At 33.6% G+C, this 23,601-nt stretch overlaps 1 protein-coding gene across 1 annotated transcript in view; it reads left to right on the forward strand.

The window, feature by feature from the left end:
* Positions 1 to 1,112: 1,112 nt before the first annotated feature.
* Positions 1,113 to 23,601, forward strand: part of LOC148607869 (uncharacterized) — a 30,439-nt gene continuing 7,950 nt past the window's right edge. Inside the window, exons 1-6 of the mRNA XM_088546156.1 lie at positions 1,113 to 1,404; positions 7,801 to 8,118; positions 9,113 to 9,412; positions 13,752 to 14,155; positions 15,583 to 15,679; positions 22,839 to 22,883. Of these exons, the coding sequence (XP_088402282.1) occupies positions 1,218 to 1,404; positions 7,801 to 8,118; positions 9,113 to 9,412; positions 13,752 to 14,155; positions 15,583 to 15,679; positions 22,839 to 22,883 (1,351 nt within the window). The 5' untranslated portion in view covers positions 1,113 to 1,217. The remainder of the gene's footprint in view (positions 1,405 to 7,800; positions 8,119 to 9,112; positions 9,413 to 13,751; positions 14,156 to 15,582; positions 15,680 to 22,838; positions 22,884 to 23,601) is intronic.

Raw genomic sequence — 23,601 nt, forward strand, 5'->3', positions numbered from 1 at the left:
AGCCAACAAGAGACATATTACAAATTCAAAAGAAAAAAAATATTACACAGTTATACGTGATGTGTTACAATTTACAGTAATTACAATTACAAAAGATAGTCATCAATATACAGTCTGGAAACGTTGTCACTCCATCCAACTTTTGATGTCCAATCTTTAATTCTGCTATCTAACAGAAATCACAAAATTTTATTTAAATAGTAATAGTCCAGCAAAGAGTCCAATAAAATTTCAAGCACTTAATCCAAGTTGCAACGGTGTTCTCAGAAGTCCAGTGTGAAAGAATGAATATACTCGTAAAACAGCATTCAGTGATTTATCAGTCAATCAGATTTATTTGCCATTTAGATGTCCAGCATTTATATAAAATCATTTAAAAAATCTAGAAACAGTAAGAAAGTTCTAGAACAATTTTGTACATAATAAATCATTAATGAGTCAAATAAACAATACTCATTTGTTTACAAATTCTAGAAAATTCTTTAATCAAAATAACATATTCACAAATGTACAATATCAATATTTAGCAATAAAGGTCAAACAGATCAGGTCAAACAATCTTATAATTATTACAAAACATATGTAGGAATATACAGCATCCTAACACTACAAAGGACGGACGGAACTATTTGTATTTAAATAACTTAATTTGACTTTGTTCATAATGCACCGCTATGTTATATAGCTAATGTCTTGACCTATGAGAACATGTGAGAATTCTTATATTAACACACAACTGGCACCTTTGTTAAAAGTTCAAACAATCACTTCTTAACTGCTTATGTCATTTCCGAAATACGTCACCTTTAAGCCATTTATGTCAGCAGGACAACCAGATCTACATCTAATAAAGGACGTCGCCGACGTTCCGAACCTTATTAGATACATTGATCAGCGATATAACAACAAAGTGGTGCATTACGAACAATGTCAGTTATTTAGGCACAAATAATAGGCAAAGATTAAAATCATATTACTAGATATGCAAAAACTTCGTTTGCAAAACGTGAAAATGAACTGATAATAGAAATGAATTTTACGCTCGACTCTTTGATGACAGTGAACAAAGTCAACAGCTGTTTGAGATAAAAATTAAAACTGCGCAATATTATTATACATGAACAAATCTTTTATCAAGGTGGATGTATCACATTTGATATATTCCGAATTTTGTTTTAATATTGAGTGATCAAAGATGTTCCTTTTCATCACAAAGAATGGATGACAAAAAGAAAAAATATCTGCACTTTGTTCACCTGCTTTTCCATGCAACGCCGAGAGCTCTTGAGCGCTATGTCAACCGAAACTATACCGGGGGACTTTACAAGGCAGTACAAGATAACAGAGACAACTTACAAGACTTGCTTTCAAAGAGACGATGGAAAGAGTTTAGGAACTACATCGGTGAGACTGATAATATAAAGCCTGTCTCGTTTTACTGAAATCTTGATTATAAAATGTAATTTCATATCGTAGAAGCATGGGTTGTTCTTATTGGTTAACCTATAGTGTTATTTATTGAAGGAATTATCAAGGGAACCAAGGTTATAGCGTTAATCAAAAGAATGTAATCCAGGGACAAAGACTTGACATGGAAAACAGACATGCACAATAACGAACATGAAGTAACACTGTCCATTTGGGTAGTCAATTCATCATGACAAGATAGAAAGGACATCTCTATATGAGTAATTATAGTAAAAATTCATCCAGGTAATGCTATATTGAGACACTTAAACAAGCAATCCAACAATTTTTCCTGTAAAATGTATATATTTTCAAAACCTTACATCATGGAGATCAATGAAAAAAAAGATAGATATTCTTTTATATTTTGTCATAACAATCTATAGCCATGGTAAAATAATAAAAATATATATCAGTTTTCATACACATTTTGGGTGCCTTCCCAAAATTTATTGTCAAAAAACAGGTTTTCTAACATATCAGGCACTTTAAAACTGCCAGAAAAAGTAAGCGGGCGTGGTATTATTGTAAAAAAACAAAAGTGTACATTTTTCTGCCCATTTGTTATGATTTTGATTTTTAAAGTTCGCGCAAAATGTTTGCATTTTTGAAAAACAGGCAGTTGGTGCAAGGAAGAGAAGCCAATCCGGCGAGGACCTGAATCTTTCCAGACAGTTTAAAGCATGCATTTTACACATTTTTACCTACATAAGTATTGCATCTATTTATGTACGAATTCTCTACTACGCGCAATCAATATTTCCACCAAGTTTCATCTTTTATTTTTAAGTTTTACAAAATTAGACCGCGCCAGTTTTGTGTACGAAACAGTGCGCCTCAATCCCATATGTATAATGCAACCTTCCATCAAGTGAATTTCGAACGTCAGATGCTGTTCCGGAGCTTACTGTCAGATTAGATTCTGAAAAGGGACGGGTCATCAAATAAAAACTGTATTTTACTTATGTAGTCCCTATAGTGTAAAATACATGCAGTGTCCGTGAAATTTACGTGGGAAGCTTTTGTCTTCTACAGAGAACCGTCGTACGTGTTGACAGTGATGAATATGCGTCGCATAACAAAATGAATGACTGAAAAAGATAGGATGATATAAATTACGTTATATAAAAATAACTGCAAGTTATAGATATAAACACCATACCAAATCAGTCCGGTAACAAATATATGATAGGTCTCGAATACTTTTCTTTTTTTATCAAAATTCCTAAAAAGTGTTTATGCCAAAAAAGATTCTTAACCATACTAACTGTTTTTAATATTCTTACCCTACATAGCGACTACAGAAACAAGTCCCCATTTTGTCTAATAAAAGCGCCAATGGCGTTGAACCTCGGGAGTTATGAGATATTTTTAGGTATTTTAAAAATTTACATGATGGTAATTTGTTCTTTCGGTATTACCAAACAGATTAATTAATTAGAACGGGATCAGCGGTTTCACCACTACTAGAACGGCACATCCACACAATACTGATGATTCAAAATTTCAATCGTATACTCTAAAATACGAAATAATCAATTTGATACATTTTAACATACATCCGTCAGATCTCTTTTGCGATGGAAATACTTTAAGGCGGTTATCAAACGGAAGTCCTTTTGATAGACATCGGATGGCTTTAAGACTCAGGCGTCACATTATTTACGATCGCGCGAGTAAAAACAGCAAGCAGACAAAAAATAGAAATAATAGGAAATAAGAATTTTTTCTTGATTTATAAAATAACAATATCTTAAAATGTCAAAACAATCAATCTTTGCTTGAATACTAAATCCCGATAGGGCCTGACAAACGACAATAAGGATAAAGCGTCCCCATTGTCTATTAATTATGGTGTTCACGCGAGGTAGTGTAATGTGCGCACAACATATTTATCTAAGGACATAATCCAACTATTCCGGTATTTTTAGTACGTGGGCTGAGATAACCCCACGTGCACCCTACTCATCAAGCAAAATATGATTTTCAGGTACCTTTATACCTCCCATTTACAAATTTTTTTGTCGCCAAAAAATAAACTGAAGCATTTTTGTATTTTTTGGCTACTTTTTATATCTCATTTCTATTTTTAAAGTTTTTTTGATTCTACGAACTCCTTCTTTCTGCAAAAAGAAGTAAACTGACATATGTATGTATCATCATGTAGCCCAATGTCTCAGCTTTACAATAGTACCAGGAAAGTTGCGGTAACACTTAGGGTTATGCGGTAAAATGTTAAAAAAAAAACCCGCCGAAATATCGCTTAAATTGACATATTTCAATGTCAAAACCCCTAGAGTATTTATGCTTAAGTAAAAAATGGTTCATTTGTTATTTTCCTTTTTGCAGAATACCGTAGTTCAATCAAGCTTTTGTGTGATACAGTACATAAATATATTGTCTTAGCTTCAAAATGAGCCCAAGTAATCAATATTTGAACTTTTCTAAGTCAAGTTAGGTGAAAAATTGCAATCCCTACTTATGAAAAAAATGCATCAGCATAATATATATTAACGGTGTACAATAGGCATGTCGGGTACTATTGTTTTAATTATCGATGTATTCAACATAACTGCTCATTTCAGGGGCGTATTTTTTTTCAGTTTTAACGTGAAAATAATGAGTTTTTCTTAAAAACCTTCCCAGCCTATGGACTATTTCTTACCAGTTAAAATTAGGCATTAAAACACGTCACGAATCGACTATTGGCTGATTGGGAAACCTTTACTGAAAATTTGAATTATTTAATAGTACATGTACAACTTTTTAGTCAGAAAACTACATAAAAATGTCGCAATAAGTGTTTATGATTTTAAGTTTATTTGTATTATTATTTATTTTTTCATAATAAAATCCAGTTTTACCTAAAAGCACATTACCAACCATATTTGCGTTTATAAACGTTGTATTTTTAATCACAGAACGAAAAACCAAGTTCTACAGTACATAACATCACAATGGTTGCAAAGGTGCTCTTTATAAAATTTCGGCTCAAAGCGTTTAATTTGGAACAAAAAATGTCAAAAATCTTTTTGTTGTCAACTTTTGTACTATCTTACATAATCTGATTTTTCGGAAATTTGCAAATTTTGAAACAATAACTTGGGTTCTTTTCTACGGAATCTACTGGAAAAAAAAACAGACATTTGAGTCATTTTTAAAATTGGCCCTGGCAACTTTTGGTAAAAATCTTTGGGAGAATGGTGCAGGTCCTTTGCGTGTCCCTAACATCATCCGTTATCAGTGAACGTAGTCAGGACACTTAGATGGGAACATAAAGATTACAAAGTGAGGATCCTGAAAAATTCGAAAGATATTTTGGAGACAATCAGTTCAAGACTATTATCAGAATATAATAGCATTAAAACCTACGTTTTTTTAACACTGTATACTTCTATTCCCCGTACTCAGTTAAAATCCCGACTTAAAAACATTATACATCGTTGTTTTTTCAAAAAGGATGGTACACCTAGATACAAATATATAGTTCTTGGTAGAGATTCCTCATACTTTGAAACAAATATTTCCAAATCATTTTCCAAATATTCAGAGGAAAATGTTAACAAAACGCTGGAATTTTTAATCTCCAACATATTTTTTCAGTGTGGTGAACACGTTTTTCAACAAAGGGTCGGCATTCCAATGGGAACATATTGTGTTCTGCTACTTGCTGACCTATTCCTTCACTATTATGAGGCTGATATATACTAGTAGCTGATCTGATCCGAAAGAAAGAATATCGTTTAGCGAGATCCTTTAATCTCAGTTTCCTCTATATAGATGACGTATTATCTTTAAACAATATTAATTTTGGGGATTTGATACATCGCATCTACCCCAAAGAACTTGAGATGAAAGATACTATAGACACTGTGAAATTAGCCTACTATCTTGACCTACACTTGAAAATTGACGGTAAAGGAAAACTATTGATCAAACTTTACGACAAACGTGATGATTTTTCATTCAGAATTGTGAACTATCCTGTCATCTGTGGCAACATCCCTTCAGTACCTGCGTATGGAGTGTTCACATCACAACGTTATGCCAAAGCTTGCCAAAACTACGCAGACTTCTACGCTAGAATTCTAACATATTGGCTTCTGGGACAGGGTTATGTTGATACAAGATTGAAGTCATCACTACAGAAGTTTTATGGTCGTCATCATGAACACGTGGATCGTTATGGTATATCCTTCGAAAACTGATTTATTCAACGTGTCATAGTTTTCCTTTCCTCGTTGGTCTACCCCGGACTTGACTATTTATGAGCAACTCGGTGGATGTTTTTAGAAAAAAAAGCAGAGGACGCTTACCCTACCGGTGCACCTGTTCCATGCTCCCAGATTTTAGTGGAGTCCAATTTGCTCATTTGCTTTTGTTACTCTGTATGTGTGATTTTAGTTACTTTATGTTCTTTGTTGTGTATGTCTGTTTTCCATGTCAAGTCTTTGTCCCTGGATTACATTTTTTTGATTACCGCTATAACCTTGGTTCCCGTGATTACTCTATGATTACCGCTATATCCTTCAGTTGTTTCCCTTGATTATTCTGTAACTTAATTTAAGGGAAATGTACTATTTCACCAATTTAAACGTAGAGGTGCATTGATTATTCCAAAGTTTATACAACTCTGCCGCTTGGTACTAAATCCCGCCTGTATATATGAATAGGACTTTTATGTAGACAACAACCGAAACTCTCTCCCAAAAATGTCTATTTAATCGACTCTCTTCCAGTCTTCATCTAAACATTAAGCCCGTATCTATAGCCGAGTCTACAGACAAGCAAAGCTAACGGAATCATACACAAGTAATTAATCAAAGCGCCGATGGCGCTGAAATATTTATAGGCATTTTAAAAACTTTACAAACCGCTGATGGTAATTTGTTCTTTCTGTATTTCCACAAAAAGATTAATTATTTACAACGGGATCATAGCTTTCATCATTACTAGAACAACACACCCACACAATACTGCTGATTCAAATTTAAATTTCTTTATTTTTCTTTATTTTTGGTTTGAACTCATTTTTGTTTCTCAATGTGTAATCTTGACAACCTATTTTTAGTTTTAGACGTAGTCAGTCAAGGGGAATCCATATATGGATATCAAATACATTAATAAAATATAGTTCCAACTTTTATGAATGTACTTAATTTTTCTTTGACAATACACTTCCAATCGTTTACTTTAGCGTGCAATGAATTTAAACGAAATAATCAATTTGATACATTTTAGTATTAATCCGCCAGATCTCTTTCGCGGTGGAAGAACTTTTAAGGGTGCACTATACAGTTACATTAAGGCGCATTGTTTCGCACACCAAGTTACCCCGGTCAAATTTTGTAAACCTTAAAATTAAAAGTTGAAGTTTGGTGGATATATTGTTTAAATGTAGTTAAGCATTTATACGTAGACAGATGTAATATATGTAATGGTAAACAGGTGTAATTTAAAGGAAGAATAGTATCCGGAACGTTTCAGTCCCCTGCCGTATTAGGTTCTCTCTTCAGCATTAGATGGCTGATTTTCAAAATACCTTATTTTGCACGAACTACTGAAACTAAAATTGTGAGAGAATGAATCGAAAAGGGTCTTATTATTTTTACCCTTTTACCAATTACTCACTGCATGCTTTCATCCTGTGGTAGTGTCTAAGTGCTTGATATTTCATAAAACATAGTAATTGGCTGTTAGTTTTGGAAAGACACCCCTGATTTGTACTAAAACTCAGTAATATTTTTTCAGTATGTTACCATGGCTACTGGATTTTATAACAATAATTACTAAATTATTTTTAAATGACTTGAACCTCCACAGACCAAGGATTTAAAAAAATATGCACTTTCTTTATGTCAAAACACTAGAAATTTCTGTGCGGACTGCCTCAAAACAGCTTTATTTCAACAAAATGAGACCAAATATTCAGAAATGACCTAACTGTATTGTACTACCTAAGGCGGTTATCAACTGGAAGTCCTTTTGATTGACACCAGATGGTTTTAAGACTCAGAAGTCACATGACTTCCGAGTAAAAAAGACTTGATCGACTTCCGTGCTTGGCATTTTGCAGATATTTTTTAATCGAAGTTAGGATGAATTTTTCCTGTTTTGTTTTCATGTGATATATTCATGCAAGTAATAACACATTTTAAAATTATATTATCGTTGCAAGCAATAATTGCATGCCAATTATTTTTTTTCATTCACTGAAAATAACTTTTTTTTAACTTCATAGTTATTAGCGTTTGATCATTTACACTTTTAACAATGTTTTTACAATTTCGGTTCTAATGATCATGCTGTGTATAATGTAGATTTCTATTGCAGAAGAAAATAAAGGTCCATTTGGTCAACATAGAGGCGAAATACTAGAAAGAACAATCTTGGACAAAGATGTCCTGGATTTGATGATTTCGCGTCTCCATCTGAATATAGAAGATAGAGGGGTCATAGAAAGATTTGCACGACAAACCGACAGAAATAAAGCGGTCATTGACCTCTTGATTAAGCGTGGCTGTGATGTTGAAGTACTGACCAATGTTCTGAAAGATTTAAACCAAGCACCAGACTTAGTGACAGACTTAAATGCAGGATCACCTATGCATACTTCACCAAGTCGTACTCAAATTCAACAGAAACAAAAAGGTAACAGTTGCAAAATATGTACCACGTAAGTAATATAATACATTTAACCATTCACACAAAAAAATCAAACAAACAAAAAAAAAAAAAAACAAAAAAAACAAAAACAAAAAAAAAACAAAACAAAAACAGAATAAGTAAACGAAAATATCAGCGAGGTGTGCCGTGATATTAAGCAAGCAGAAAAGCCGCATTTGTGCAGAATGTTCGGGTACAACGTATTTAAGAAAATATGCTTTAGTAAAACAAAATTGAGAAGTCTCACCAAATTAACCTTTGAATATTGGCTAAGTGAGGATAGGGATTCATCAACGTTGGTTCATTGTGTTGTGAGCTGGTCTTTGTCTGTAGTCTTGTGATGTTCTCCGCTGTTTTCCGTCACTAATTCCCTTTGGCACTTTAGCATTCATGTGTTGTAAAGGAAGTAAACAAGCAATCTGAGAAACAGAGGTCCTGTATTTCCACTTCAATCAAACTTACTTCTGTTTAGGAGAAGCTACACCCCTTTTTTTTTTTGGAGATTGATGGACATATGCGCTACATTATCTCTTTTTCGGAGATAGGTAAACGAGATACTCCAACTTTCATAAAAATTACTTTCATGCTTTTTGTTATTACTTTTATTGAAATATTTATTAACTGTGGGCTCTGGAACTCATGTAACCCAGGAATGTTTGTCATATTGGTTATTTGATTGGTAATTGTGAGTTTGGTCATTCATTTTATTGGGACATGAAGTACTTTGGTTATAAAATTTATTTTAACGAAACAAAATTTTGATTTTGAAAAGAAAAGTTTTAGGGTTAAGTCGCGTTTAGGTATTATATGATACTTTAATGATTAGTAATGGCATTTGCATGCACAAACCAGGCACAAAATTAACAGAAGATTAAAATGAAAGTGAATTTTTGCTATTCATCTATATTGCGTTAATATTGTTTTTGCGACTCCATATTTTACTAAAGTGTAAGTGTGCGTATTTTATTCTTTATTCTAGGCGAACTAAGTCTTAAAGTACAGAAATGTTACCATAAAATAATCAAAAATCTAGGGTCAACAGACGAAGTTGTAGATATTCTGATTGAGCAGGAAGTTTTAACAATAGGAGATTCACAGGAAATACGTGCTTTAAAAACCACTAATGACAAGAATCGAAAGCTTCTGGAGAAGCTGAGAAGTGAAGAAGATTTCAAAGCCTTCTTACAGTCATTGGAAATTAATGCTGTCGAAACAGAATTATCGCAGGAAATACAGAGTACTACAGTTTCTATTCAAGAGAGGGAGAGATCATATGAAGGTATTTGTTTTTAATTCGTGTCCACGGTGTGGACTAACTGTGAGCTTTAGGATTTTTTTATGAAACCTACGATTATCACATTAAAAATCCAATTTGAACTAGGCACCCCCTGATGATGTACAATCCACAGAGTGTAGATAAGATGAATCTTAAAATTATTACACTGAGGAAATTGCAGCAAATGTTTCCACATCTTTGTAAAACACCCCTACAACGTATTTAAATTTGTTGCATGATTTCATATACACATGCATGTGTGCCCAACATTAAAACATATCAAAGTACGATTAGAACACACGACATGCAAAAAATCAGATGGTCAATATATGTATTCCAGAGGATTAAATTATGTTTATTGTGTTTTTAGCACAAGAACACATATTTCCTTATCAGTTCTTTTTGTAACAATTTTTCCCGTATAGTCAACTATAAATTCAATGTGTATTACAGCGAGTAAAATAGTAAACGACCAAGCAGCAATTCGTGATACCCGTTATCGATCTGTACACGATCATTTCCCTTGCTATACAGTTTGACTTGTTGATGATAGAATGTTATTTCATATCAGTGAAAAATAAGTAATTTCAATTGGATAAAAGTTTTTCACGTGGTATTAATTAATCTGCAGTAAAAAGTTTTACTAGTCAATACCATGATGTGATAATGCCCGATCACGAGTTAAGAGTTACGTCTCCTTATTCAAACGCTTTCGTTATCAAGCAGTTGTTAATGTAAATATGGCGAGCCGCACGTCTGCTCTTTATGCAGAAACACGATTTGCATTGCTTTCTGAAAAAAGTCAAGGATATGGTTCCTCAATGAGATAAACATAATAGTTGTTGATAAACTGGTCAATATCGTGACATTTAGACTGCCTGTGGATAGTCTAAATATCACGATATTGACCAGTTTATCAACAACTAATATGTAATCAAATGTACTATTCAATCGTTTATTTTAACTTCCACAATTCATCAGATAATAACCATTGAATCAAGATATACAAACTCTGTCCGCTGATGACAAGGTGGTATCTTATACAACAACAAATAATGTCCAGCTAGCCTACAGTTGCACAAGTTTATCCTTACATCAGATCCGAGTACTTGTAGTTACTCCGCCTCATCCACGACGTACACTTCGCTCTAAACAGTGAAATCCACAAGAAGTTATTGAAACAAAGTCAATGTATATCGGATAAACCGTTTGGTTCAGCTATATTTCTGTTACAAATAGAAAGAAATCTGTTCTTATAGCTGAAATATTGCTGCTCGGGCGTTAAACCCCATCAATCAATCAATCAATCAATCAATCAATCAATTTTGAGCCAGAGTTTCATGCCTTTTTTTTTATTGATTTAATATCGTCAAATCATCACTAATTTCTATAACGATTGCTTTGTTAAACTAGATTCACTTGTATAAATCTTTACAAGAATATCCATGGTAATTCTACCATCTTATTTTCAAAATTTGCAATAATTATTGATTTTGTTTTACATGTAATATTTTGATTTTAATATACGAACAATAACCCGCAGAAAGTTTTACAGACTGGAAGTATCAGCTACAAAAAAGTATTTCAGGACCTCAAAATCGAGAACTTCAAGGCTGAACCACCTGACTGTTCTTTTTAATACTTTCCAAAACTTTTCTCGTCACGTTATTACGGACAATTTAGATATCATGTCATATCACCGTAGACTCATTGTTAAAGCTCCCGTGAACCACGCCCCTTAAAGTGGAATTATAACTGTAAGATTCTTATGGATGCTGTAGAGGACTATGTTAGAAAATGTATAAAATGAGAAAATATTGATTCGCTATCAGGGTGAAATAAAGCTGTTAGGGCTTCAATTTTTAAACATATGAGAGTTCTAATAATGTCAGAGTGTTAATGCTTCAAAAATTTTAAAAGATCTCGATGTAACCAAAACATTGTGTATTATGTATGCCAAGTATGTTGTTATACCAGCAAACAAAAGCCAAAACAAAATTTTTTGTTGTTGTAATATTTATTATCGGAGGTAGACGTAGAATATAATAACAGTAATAAGACATATACTGCCACCATACTCTCTAATGAAAAGATATGTAAAAAAGACATGAATCCGTTCTATCCTCTTTTGGTCTGCTTCTGAAGACGATGATTGTGATCTTCCGTCTATGTATTGGATTCCAAAATTCCACATGAATCTACAATAACGACGCTTCATAGCTGAAGATGTTGTTAAAATGCTGGATTCTTTTTATTAACACCATATTTGTCTAGTGTGTTGGACGTGATCGGCATTGCAATGGGAACAAATCATGCTTACGACGTATTGTCTTTAAACAATCAGTTTAATACATCGCATCTACGCCAAAGAGCTTGAGATCAAATTCATTATGAAATCAACCACTAATGTTGCTACAAGAGTTAAGTTAATACAACAGTTTTTTATGGTCGTCATAATGAACTCGTGGATGATATAGTGTACCTATCTGTGCCATAAGAATCGATTTGTTCACTATGTCATAGATTTTTGTTAATTAGGTCTACGTTATATGACATATTACGAAGAACTCGGCGGTTGTTTCAAGAAAAGCAGAAGAAGCTTACCCTACCCGTGCACCTGATCCATCTTCCCAGTTTTTAGTGGAGTCCGAGTTGGTGATTTACTTTTGTTACTTTGTATATATATTCTGGTTATTTTATGCTCTGTGTGTCAGTTTTCCATGTCATGTCCCTGAATTACATTTTTTTGATTTTCGATAGAACCTTGGTTCCCTTAATTACTATTTCGCCTAAATTACCTTCTCCACTGGTACACCTGGTTATATGGACATGGGCTTTTAATAGAGTCAAGGTTGTTAATTTAGTTCTTTTAAGTGTTTTGTAGGTTATTTAGTGTTTTTTGTTGTGCATGGCTGTTCTTCCTTTTAATTTTCACTCGAATCTTTGTTCCTTTGATTATTGTTTGTTTATGGATTGAATGTTATATAGAGGAAAAAGTCCCTTGTAACTGTGCTGTTGCAAGATGTACCAAGTTTAAAATAAGAAGTGGAAGTGGTAACATGTATTTTTCACCGAAAACAAGAAAAATGTTAACATATTACACTTTTAAGTTTATTTTTATCTTGGTTCTCCGACCCCAATTTAAACACGCATGTGCAGTTTAGATATCTAAATCAGTTTCCAACATGTCAACGATTAAAAGCTGGCAATATCATGAAGTTGAAATATTTTAAAATCTAAGTTAAATATCACACGATCTCGTGATCTCGCTTACTGAAAAGTCGCGTATTTCAAACGGCATCTTGACCTCCTGTTTATAGATTAAGCAAGTTTACGTGTTATAATGAGATGGTATTGAGGAATGAGAATTTTATGGAGCTATTTTTCAGAGATGCACAAAAACATTTATAGTTCTAGAGACGGGAATTTTAACTTCAAATGTGGTCTTATGTCGCAACAAGTTATAATACTCGATTTCAAACCAACGAGTGGTTTACGGTTCTATCGGCATTGTTAAGAAAGAAAAATGTACACAATACCGTGAATAATCATTGTGTCGAAGTAATATGCACACACAACTATACCAACATCGACTAATCGAAATGTTCACAGAATCTTGGAAGATGTAAGAGTGATAAAATGGCGATGTTGGGTAATCCAGGGTCCGTAAAATCCTGGATCCAACAGGACGTTACTTTTTATGATTAAAGAGTAATCAAGGGAACCAAGGTTATAACGGTAATCAAACGAATGTAATCCAAGGACAAAGACCAGACATGGGGAATAGAAATACACAACAAAGAACATAAAGTAAGTAAAATCATAGATACAAAGTAACAAAAGCAAATGAGCAACTCGGACTCCACTAAAAACTGGGAGCATGAATCATCGTTTTATTCAATATATTGGTGACCCAACTTGTACTCTTTGAAGAAGTACAGTCGAGGACAATTAAAGATTACTTCCTACTAGAATGTAGAGTATTACAAGTTTCCAGGGCTCCATTAATTCAGACAAATCAGACAATAACGAACCACCATCGAGTTAGAAACAGACCTCCCCTGGAAAGACATAGAAAAGCCTAAAACTTATTTTAGAGCATGATGTGATTATTTTGAAAATAGTTTTACAGCCAGTTGGTGCTTTTACAGCCAGCTTACAATGCATGGGCAGATCCAAAAATTTTTCAAAAGTGTGGTTCCTATCCAGATAATTATATAATGTCGTGGACTAGGTTTTAACCATTTCGTCCAACACTTGCAAACAGAAAAAAAACACCTATGGGGTTTCAGCCCTCGACCCTTTAGCTTCATATTGAATCAAAACACTATGAATATTTTAGATGTTGTGCCATTTGCAAACCACTACTCTAAGCCTGGACTAATTCCAATGATAAAACTAATGACTATCATCAAGGAAAAGTTCAAGCAGTATCCTGAGATCTTCGGGTCTAAACGTATGGATGAATTGGAACAGTGTTCAAGACAACATACAACACACCAAGAAGTTATACAAGAACAGGAAATACAACCGAAACAGAAACCGAATTTGGCAGTATCTCTTGAAGACGAAGTGAATGGCGAAACATGCTTCTCTTTTAACAGTGAAACAAGTGCAGAAGATCAGACAAAGGCCAATCTAGATGTCGAATTACACAAATTTTACAATTGGTACTGTATGGTTTTAGAATTGAATGATTCTTTGACGAATACTGAATACAAGGAATGTCGAAATGCATTAAGAGAGGTGAGTATTAGAATGAATTGGAATCAAACAAAATTATCAGTATGCTCTATTATGATTATTCGATCGAAAACGGAAGATCACGAGAATAAACGCATTACAGACAAATGCAAAAAACAACCATAAATCTATTAAAATGATCTGTGAAAGCATTTTGCGCCAAAAACGTTTTCTTTTCGTTGGTAAAAGATGCTATTTACAATCTCGATTCGAAAATTACGCACAATAATTGTCATTCCAAGAAGAAATCATTGAAAATTGATTGATTCACACGGATTGAGCCAGAAAAGTGTAACAAATCACGTGAAGTTCATATTAGTCGAATCTTCAAGTAAATGTCATGTGAAATCACATGAAGTTCAAATTAAATAAATTTTACATGAAAATCACTTTAATTTCACGAAAACCCCACGTGAATTTTACGTGAAACTTAATTCACAAGGACGTATGTTGAACATAATTTACCTGTGTATGATGTGACACTTCTTATTTGGCGCGCAGCTGGAATTCGACCACAAATGGGAAAAAAACAACAAAGTTATATAGATGAAATACATTTTCCATTACATGTCACTAGTATTCTAAAAGTCCTGCAGACAGCCTAAACATTAATTAAAGGATTCTGAGCAACAAAAAACGCAATGATGTATCCGCCTAAAACATTTGACTCAGATGCCTTATCAGTCGGTGCCTTATCTCGAACCAATGAGCTCTTTGACCCAATCTTTAATGTGCAACTCGGCGGGTTTTTCTGGAAAAGCAGAGGACGCCTGGTCCATGCTCCAAGTCCGAGTTGCTCATTTGATTTTGTTACTTTGTATGTATTATTTTAGTTACTTTATGTTCTTTGTTGTGTATGTCTGTTTTCCATGTCTGGTCTTTGTCCCTGGATTACATTCTTTTGATTAGCTAGAGCATTGGTTCCCTTGATTACTCTTTAAATCTAAATACTTAAACGTTTAGCCACACAAAAACAAATCAAAATAGACAGAGTTTGCATTGATACCAATTAAAGGAATGACTGCTAATATTTTTCTGTCTATAAAGAAATAGCCTCAATTATGTGCTGCATAATAAATAACATTTGAAGAAGGTTATTGTCGAATGGGCTCGACTGTCATCGATATATTAAAAAGAGACAGGAAAAATATAACAGTCATTCCTTATAATTCTATGTGTCTAATTTTAACAAGTATTTCTTAAAAAAAAACGTTGATGACGTCATAGTTACAAAACAAAATTTTGTGTATTAGATGAAAGACCATATTATATTATCCTAAAAAGAAATCGTGACACTTCTGAAAATGAATTATTTACATCAGTATATTTTGTCGATATCAAAAACTAGTACATAATTTATGTCTGAAATATGTGCATATGTTATTGAAGTAGAAAATAACCAAATGTCCAGCTTAAATCTTGTTTTTCAGATACTAGCGAAATTCGGCGAGGAATTAGAAGATATTTTTGAGACTTTATCAAGACAAGATCTTGAAGAATTTATAGAGGAAATTAGATTAGAAAGCGGTAATTAATTACTGAAGCCTGGCTTCAAGTTTGGAAACATGCTTAGAAGTTAGATTTGTAATACTCCTTAACTTATTCAATTAGCTAAGCTCTATGTCTTCACTCACAAGTAAATAGACAACGCTACAAACTCTCCAAGTAGGTTTACTCCTTTAACTGCCAGAGGTTTCTCTAAAAGAGTGCCAGACGTATTTTCAAAAATGCTTTTCGAGCTGTTGTTCTATGACGTTTCGTCGTGTAACGATTGTATGACGTCACAATGCTGTCTCTGATAAGAGGCATCAAGAGGGTGGAATGAATACCATGCACTTGTTTCCCATACCCATTTTTTAAAGTTGTTTTTCCTTTGATGGAAAGCATGAATATTTTGACAGGGTAGCTAAGCTAAACATTAATGTGAACGTAAATAACAAAAAGCAAACGACTCTGTCTACAGGAAAGGGCCTTTTTAAAGAAATAAAATGGATAAAAACTACCTCACTTTACTTACATTTGTTGTAGGCTTTTAACTTACATGTGTACATTTTGTGTATTGTACATGTACTTTTTTTCTCGAAAAAAAAAAAAACATTAAAAGGGGAGTAGGTACTATAAAACAAAAATGATTTCATGGAAAACGCCATTCATCCGATACATGTAAAAATAATATTTTATCTAGTTTGCATCCAATTGTCTTTCCGTTCAATGAAAGGTTTAGGAGGAGTTGATCTCCGATATCAGCTTCCTGTACGAGTTTTGCATGCCTAGAGCAAAACAACGCCTGCAGCTGCTTTTTGGATGAAGGGAATAGGACCAGACGCTGCGTGACCTCCGGATCCGTAGAAAAAACCTGATAATAAAAGAATAGGATAAAATTTTAAAAAATCAAACGTTCATTTCTAGGAACTGATATAAATCAAATAATGGTTATCATAAACCTTAAAACAGTCAACAACTAATATTCTCTAACAAGCATGGCTTGTGTTCTGTATTAAATAGTTATTCTTTTTTTAAATGCAATGCTCAATCAATACATAATTCACAAATTCACTTCATAATTCCTTTCCTGTTTAAAGACAAATCACACAATTGTTTATGAGCATTGCATGGCGTAAACTATTATATCGTCGTCAAATTCGCGATTTACCTCCCTTTAATTTGACCGTAGAAGCAATTTGACGTCGAGATCAAGGGCCGCTTTGATAAACCCGTCCTTAAATTTTAGAAAATTGATAACAAAACCATATCTATAAACATCTAAAATGTATGAACAACTTTGATTATATTTCAAGACTATGAACATGGAACATAAGTTGATATGCCCTACCCTTGAAATTGTTTTTCTGTAGTGATCCTTTAATCTGTTACATTTCTGTTTTGGTAAACCACATAAAAATATCTAATAAAAATAAGGTTAATTAATTAATTTAAATCTTTACCCAGCATCATAGTGATTTTATGGTTGAGCTAGCAATGGATTTTTAAAAAATACTAGTATACGTAAATATTATGTAAATTCACAAAACAAAAAAAAAAAAAAAAAAACAAAAAACAAAAAAAAAAAAAAAAAAAAAAAAAATTGAAAAGATATGGTATAGAAACAAAGACACAAAATTTATTATTGATGTGCTGTGAATTTCATACTTAAAACAGCATCAACACTGCAAACCAATACAGTTCAAAATAAAGGTTTGACAGATTGACAGATGTATAACTATTTCAGCCATGATAACAAGCATTTCAAAAGACTGTACTAAAAATTTAAGAATACCTCAAAACAATTCTCAATGCATTATTATATAATTAAGCACTTTACCAGGCAAATAATATAATTTTCCCCTGCCTTCCTTTAAATTGTGTATTGTCTACAAGATTATATTTTTGTGTAGTTAGTATAATTTAGCAGTCTTGGCTGGCTAATTTTTATCTTACTTGGTCGGCTCTTTAGTCATAAACATCTGATTAAAAAAAGTCTTGCTTACCTGGACTAATTTGTTGGACGTATACTACACGTGTGTTTCAATTTAAAGTATACAATAGTATTGGCTTCCTCAGCAACCACCTATGATTAGATATTTTCCTACGCAGGCGCTTCCGGTTGTCCTATTGTTTCTTCTTTCTTTTTCGAAGCTTGTAAAGACGTCTTGTCACTGACTATGGAGTAACGTCATCCAACATAACATTAGGAGTTGGAAACGTCCAATAACCAAACGAAATTATGCAGAAATGGTACATAAATGTGATTAACTTTCTTATTTGATCGGTGACCCCCCCACTTTTTAAAGAGTTTATACCATCAGCTAATGGTTACCTTTTCGTACCGCAAGTTTGGAAAAAAAATCTTAACGTGAGAAGTATTTCAGATTACTGTGAATATGGTTCAAAAGTTAGTTTTTCTTTTGGCAGGAACAATAAATGGTTCTTTTTATTCAGGCGGATAAAACTCATTGTACTTTGGTTTTAATGTTTTATGAATGAAGTAGAGAAAATTTTCAATCTACTGGTATATGCCATGTGTCATTCGTAAAAATATTGACAAGATCAGAGACGTCTGAACTGAATTCGGAAATATTCAAAGCGTAATCAAGGGAACCAAGGTTATAGCGGTAATCAAAAGAATGTAATCCAGGGACAAAGACCAGACATGGAAAACAGACATACACAACAAAGAACATAAAGTAACTAAAATCATACATACAAAGTAACAAAAGCAAATGAGCAACTCGAACTCCACTGAAAAATGGGAGCATGGACCAGGTGCACCGGTAGGATAAGCGTCCTTTGCTTTTCTAGAAACACCCGCCGAGTTGGAAAGGAAAACTATGACCCGTTGAATAAATCAGTTTTCATGGTGCAGATGGATACACCATAACGATCCACGAGTTCATGATGACGACCATAAAACTACTGTAGTGATGACTTCAATCTTGTAGCAACATAACCCTATTCCAGAAGTCTATTTGTTAGAGTTCTAGCGCGATACAAAAAGTCTGCGTAGTTTCGACAAGCTCTGGCATAACGTATGAGTTGTGATATAAACACTCCGTGCGCAGGTGCCGAAGGGATGTTGCCACAGATTAAAGGAAAGTTGACAACTCTGAATGAAAAGTCATCACGTTTGTCGTAAAGTTTGGTCAATATTTTTTCTTTACCATCGATTTCTAAGTGTAGGTCAAGATGTGAGACCGACTTCACAGTGTCTGTAGTATCCTTTATCACAAGTTCTTTTGGGTAGATGCGATGTATCAAATTAGGATTGTTTAAAGATAATACGTCATCTATATAGCGGAAACTGAGATTGAAGTATCTATCCAAACGATATTCTTTCTTCCTGATCAGATCAGCTATAAAGTCGGCCTCATAAGAGTAAAGGAATAGGTCAGCAGGTAAAAGAGCACAATTTGTTCCCATTGGAATGCCGACCGTTTGTTGAAAAACACGTCCACCACACTAGACACATATGTTGTCGATTCAAAATTCCAGTATTTTGTTAACATCTTCCTCTGATTTTGCGAATTTTGGAACTGCTATATCTTCATTTAAAGCACGGTGATCTATATTTTTTTCGAATCTTATTTCAATGCCTTTAAACTTGAGAACATTCATTAAAATTTCACGGAATTCCAAAAGTCATGACTGGTTAGTGTGATTGTCTTTAAATATAAGCCAAGATATCTTGCATTGGCATTAGGGTTTTTCTGTATCTTGACATAATTTCATCAGTACATTTTAAAAGTGTGTTAAGATACGTCCAAACTCTTTGCACATGTCATCATTCCGGGAACCACAAGCAATAAGAATTAATAATATACAATAAATAATATGAGACAGGCAATGGCCTTAAGTGCGAGCGAAATCCCAAGAATATGTATGGTGTTCCCTTTTCAACAAATTAGACTTCATGCCATTAGTCATTTTGCGAAGTTTCTTTAGGAATTTTCCATTAGTAGTAAGTGGAAGACGCCAAAGGGCATTCCAAATAATCGTAAAATTATCGGAAGTATTTTCCGGGCTCGGCGTAAATTGCAGGGTTTTATCAAGATCCTTTTGAACGTTTTGTTTAGCCTGTATAGTTACTATTTCTGAACCTTTAATGTATCCCGATGTAGTGTTTTGCTTGGACAAAAGTTTCTCGAGTGTCAATATAATGAATATTTAGACAAATCTCTATTCATTTAAGAGTAATCTTCGCTCACTTGCTTAATACAATGAATAATGGAAATCTTATTAAAGGGATTATCTGTGTGTAAATACTTATATTAAAACGCCTAACATTGACCTTATCACTGGTCATTAATGGTGCACCCCATTATAGAGTATGTTAGTCTCGTCACGTGACTCCATGATTTCATCCTCCATCACAAAATTGTCACGAACAAAATTCCCCCGTATCTCAAAGACAAATCAATACAGATTATTTCATACTTTTTGCATCCAAAATTTTCAATTATAAAAATGTTATTGCAGGACCCAGAGATTGATGACTTCAATGCAAAACTATCTGACAGTTCTTGCAAAAACTCTCCATACTAATATGGTCCTTCCGGTCACGTCATCACGGTAGATATAAACATCATCGAAAATGAATCTCTCCGTACCTTGAACCATGCTCCATAAATTGGAATTATAACTTAAAAGTTCTTATGGAAGCAGTGGAGGACTACGCAAGAAATGGGTAAAACGAGAACAAGAAGACATCGATTCTTGGTCATAGTGGGTAAATGCTGTGAGGTCTTTGTTTTTGAAACGAATGAAAGTTTTAAGAATGTCAATGAGTGCCCTTCATACATCTATTTTCATAAGACCACGATGTAGCAGAAACATTGTCTACTATACATGAAAAATATGCTGTGGCACCAGCAGACAAAATCCCTAAACTACATTGTTTTGTCTGCAAAACTTATTACATCCCATGTTTATCATCACAGGTAGACGTAGAAAATAATAGAAGTAATAAGACATTTACTGCTACCACACTCTCATTAAAGAGATAATGGAAAAAAACTATAAATCTGTGCTCTTTTGGCCATGATTGTGATTTTGCAGTCTATGTACTGGATACCTTAACTCCACAAGAATTAATACAAACAAGTCTACATAGCTGGATCTGCAAAATGTACCACCAAACCTCTTTCAAAACATTTAACTTCTATACTCACAGCTGTAAAAAAGTCCTACCACGACACTTGTTACTCTTGTAGTGGTATTAATTCAATGTGAATCCTGAAAAAATTCGAAAGATCTTTTGGAAACGCTCAATTCAAGATTATTATCACAATACAATAGCATCAAACCTTATGATTGTTCAACTCTTTATACTTCTATTCTCCATATTCAATTAAAATCCAGACTCAAAAACATTACACCTCGTTGTTACTCCGAAGAAGACGATAGTTTTTTGGGAGAGAAACCTCATACTTTGTAAAAAAAACTAAATCATCTTCCAAATATACAGAAGATGTTTCCAAAGTGCTGGATTTTTTATCGACAACATATATGTCCAGGGTGGTGGGCGCGTTTATTAACAAACGGTCGGCATTCCAATAGAAACAAATTGTGCTCCTCTACTTGCTGACCTATTCTTTCACTCTTATGAGGCTGACTTTATAGCTGATCTGATCCAAAAGAGGAAATATCGTTTAGCTAGATCCTTAAATCTCAGTTTCCGCCATAAAGATGACATATTATCTTTAAACAATCCTAGTTTTGGGGATTTGATAAACCGCATTTACGCCAAAGGTCTTGAGATAAAGGATACTATAGACACTGTGAAGTCAGACTCATATCTTGACCTACACTTTAAGATCAATAATAAAAGAAAACTATTGACCAATTTATACGACAAACGCAATTACTTTTCATTCTGTATTGTCAACTTTCCTTTTATATGTGGCAACATCTCTTCATTACCTATGTATGGTATGGAGTTTTCATATAACAGCTCATACGTTATGCCAGACCTTGCCGTTACTACGCAGGAGTTTTGTATAGCGCTAGACTTCTAACAATTAGGCTTATGAAACAGGGTTATGTTGCTACAAGATTGAAATCATCACTACAGAAGTTTTACGGTTGTCATCATGAACTCGTGCATCGTTACGGTGTATCCATCTGCACCATGAAAACTGATTTGTTCAACGTGTCATAGTTTTCCTTTCATCTTCCTTCTACCTTGGATTTGACTTTTTTGTGAACAACTCGGTGGGTATTTCTAAAAGCAGAGGATGTCTAACCGTACCGGTGCTCCTGGTCCATGCTCCCAGTTTTAGTGGAGTCCGAGTTGCTCATTTACTTTTGTTACTTTGTACGTATCATTTATGTTATTTTATGTTCTAGGTTGTGTTTGTCTATTTTCAATGTCTGGTCTTTGTCACTGGATTACATTCTTTTGATTTCCGCCAGAATCATGGTTCCCTTGATTACCCTTTCATCTATGGCAACATCCCTTCTGCACCTGCAAATAAGAAACTGCGCGGAATTTCTGCATGCTTACCTTACCGGTGCACCTGATCCATACTCCGGTAGTTTGGAGGAGTCCTAGTTTTCTACTCTTTGTGTGTATGACATATATTTCTGTCATGTCATGTCATGTTCTAAGTCTTGTGTTTCTTTTTTTCTCTGTCTATTCGTAATCCCTTGAAATATGTTCTTTTTTATTACCGTTCGAATCCTGGTTCATTTAATTTCACTTTAAATCTGCCAGTTTCTGCTGTTGAAACAGTTTATTGTCACATTTTATGTCTCAATATTTTCTTAATATCTTTAATACTTTATCATTATCCACTTTATTGTCTTATTGTCCTTGTTTGCTCTGTCTGTCAGCTTGCAATTATTTGACTCTAATGGTTTTATATTTGTGCCGAACCTGACATACAAAGTATTACATTTTATAATATTCTCGTTTGTCGGTAGTTTTATTCTTTGTATATTTTTTAGAGAACAGATATGGTGAAACGTAACAAATGCACCAGTGTATAGCGTAAATACACTAAACACTTTCCCAGCTCACGGGAAAAATACGCTAAAATAAACAAGAAATATTACATAGGATTCATTTGAAACATTTTCACTGGAATCCGCCCGTAGGTTTTCATGCCGTTATTAATACAAAACAAGTATCCAAGCAGTAATTTTAACTCACTTATGTATGAACTGAGTTTTGTTCATATTCTTTTTTAAGGTAAAATGGAAGTCGACAATAGAAGCACACATGACAACATAAAAGGTAAATCAACACATTTTGTTACCACTCAAATAAGCAACTATGATTCTAAAAAAAATATTTGAAACAACAAGATAATTGGCCTGTCAACACACCCTTTAGGCGCACTACCTTTTCAAGGTTCATCTAATATGTTTACCAATAACGGCTTTGTTTTCGTCATGCTGTTCAGCACGAGTTTTGGAAAATCAAAATAGTTTTAAAAATATATTTTCGTTTTTGTTTCTTTTATCATAACAAAATCATTATATGTTTCTAGGCATAGTTATGTATGTTCTGTTGTCTTTTACGAAAAGTAGATATTAGAAAAATATGTAAATTGTGAATAAGGTAGTTTAATACTAGACAAATGAAAATATTAAATTTAATAAAGGTGTATAAGAGATGGTTAAACCCTTCAAAATGGTCGAAGGTCGATTAAAGAAAAATAGACGTCGATGAAAAAAGTTGTTTTATTTCTTGGGGAAGTTCTTTTTACAAGTGATACCAACCACGTTTGTCATCATTTGCAAGTTGGAAGTCAAGATAGGAGGCCGACTTAGTTGTGTCTATACTTTAACCTCTTCTGGAAAAACGTAATGAAAATTTTTTATTGTTCACATCAATTATACATATTGAAATAAAGTTATGCATTTTTTTCATGAACTCTCCCTCATTAAAGTGTTTGAAAAGATCAACAGAATAGGTGCACATTGGGGTGCCTACATTCTATTGAAATACT

The sequence above is a fragment of the Perna viridis genome, chromosome 9, assembly GCF_037379345.1.
Source record: "Perna viridis isolate PV_CMFRI_1.1 ecotype Kerala chromosome 9, ASM3737934v1, whole genome shotgun sequence".
Lineage (NCBI taxonomy): Eukaryota > Metazoa > Mollusca > Bivalvia > Mytilida > Mytilidae > Perna > Perna viridis.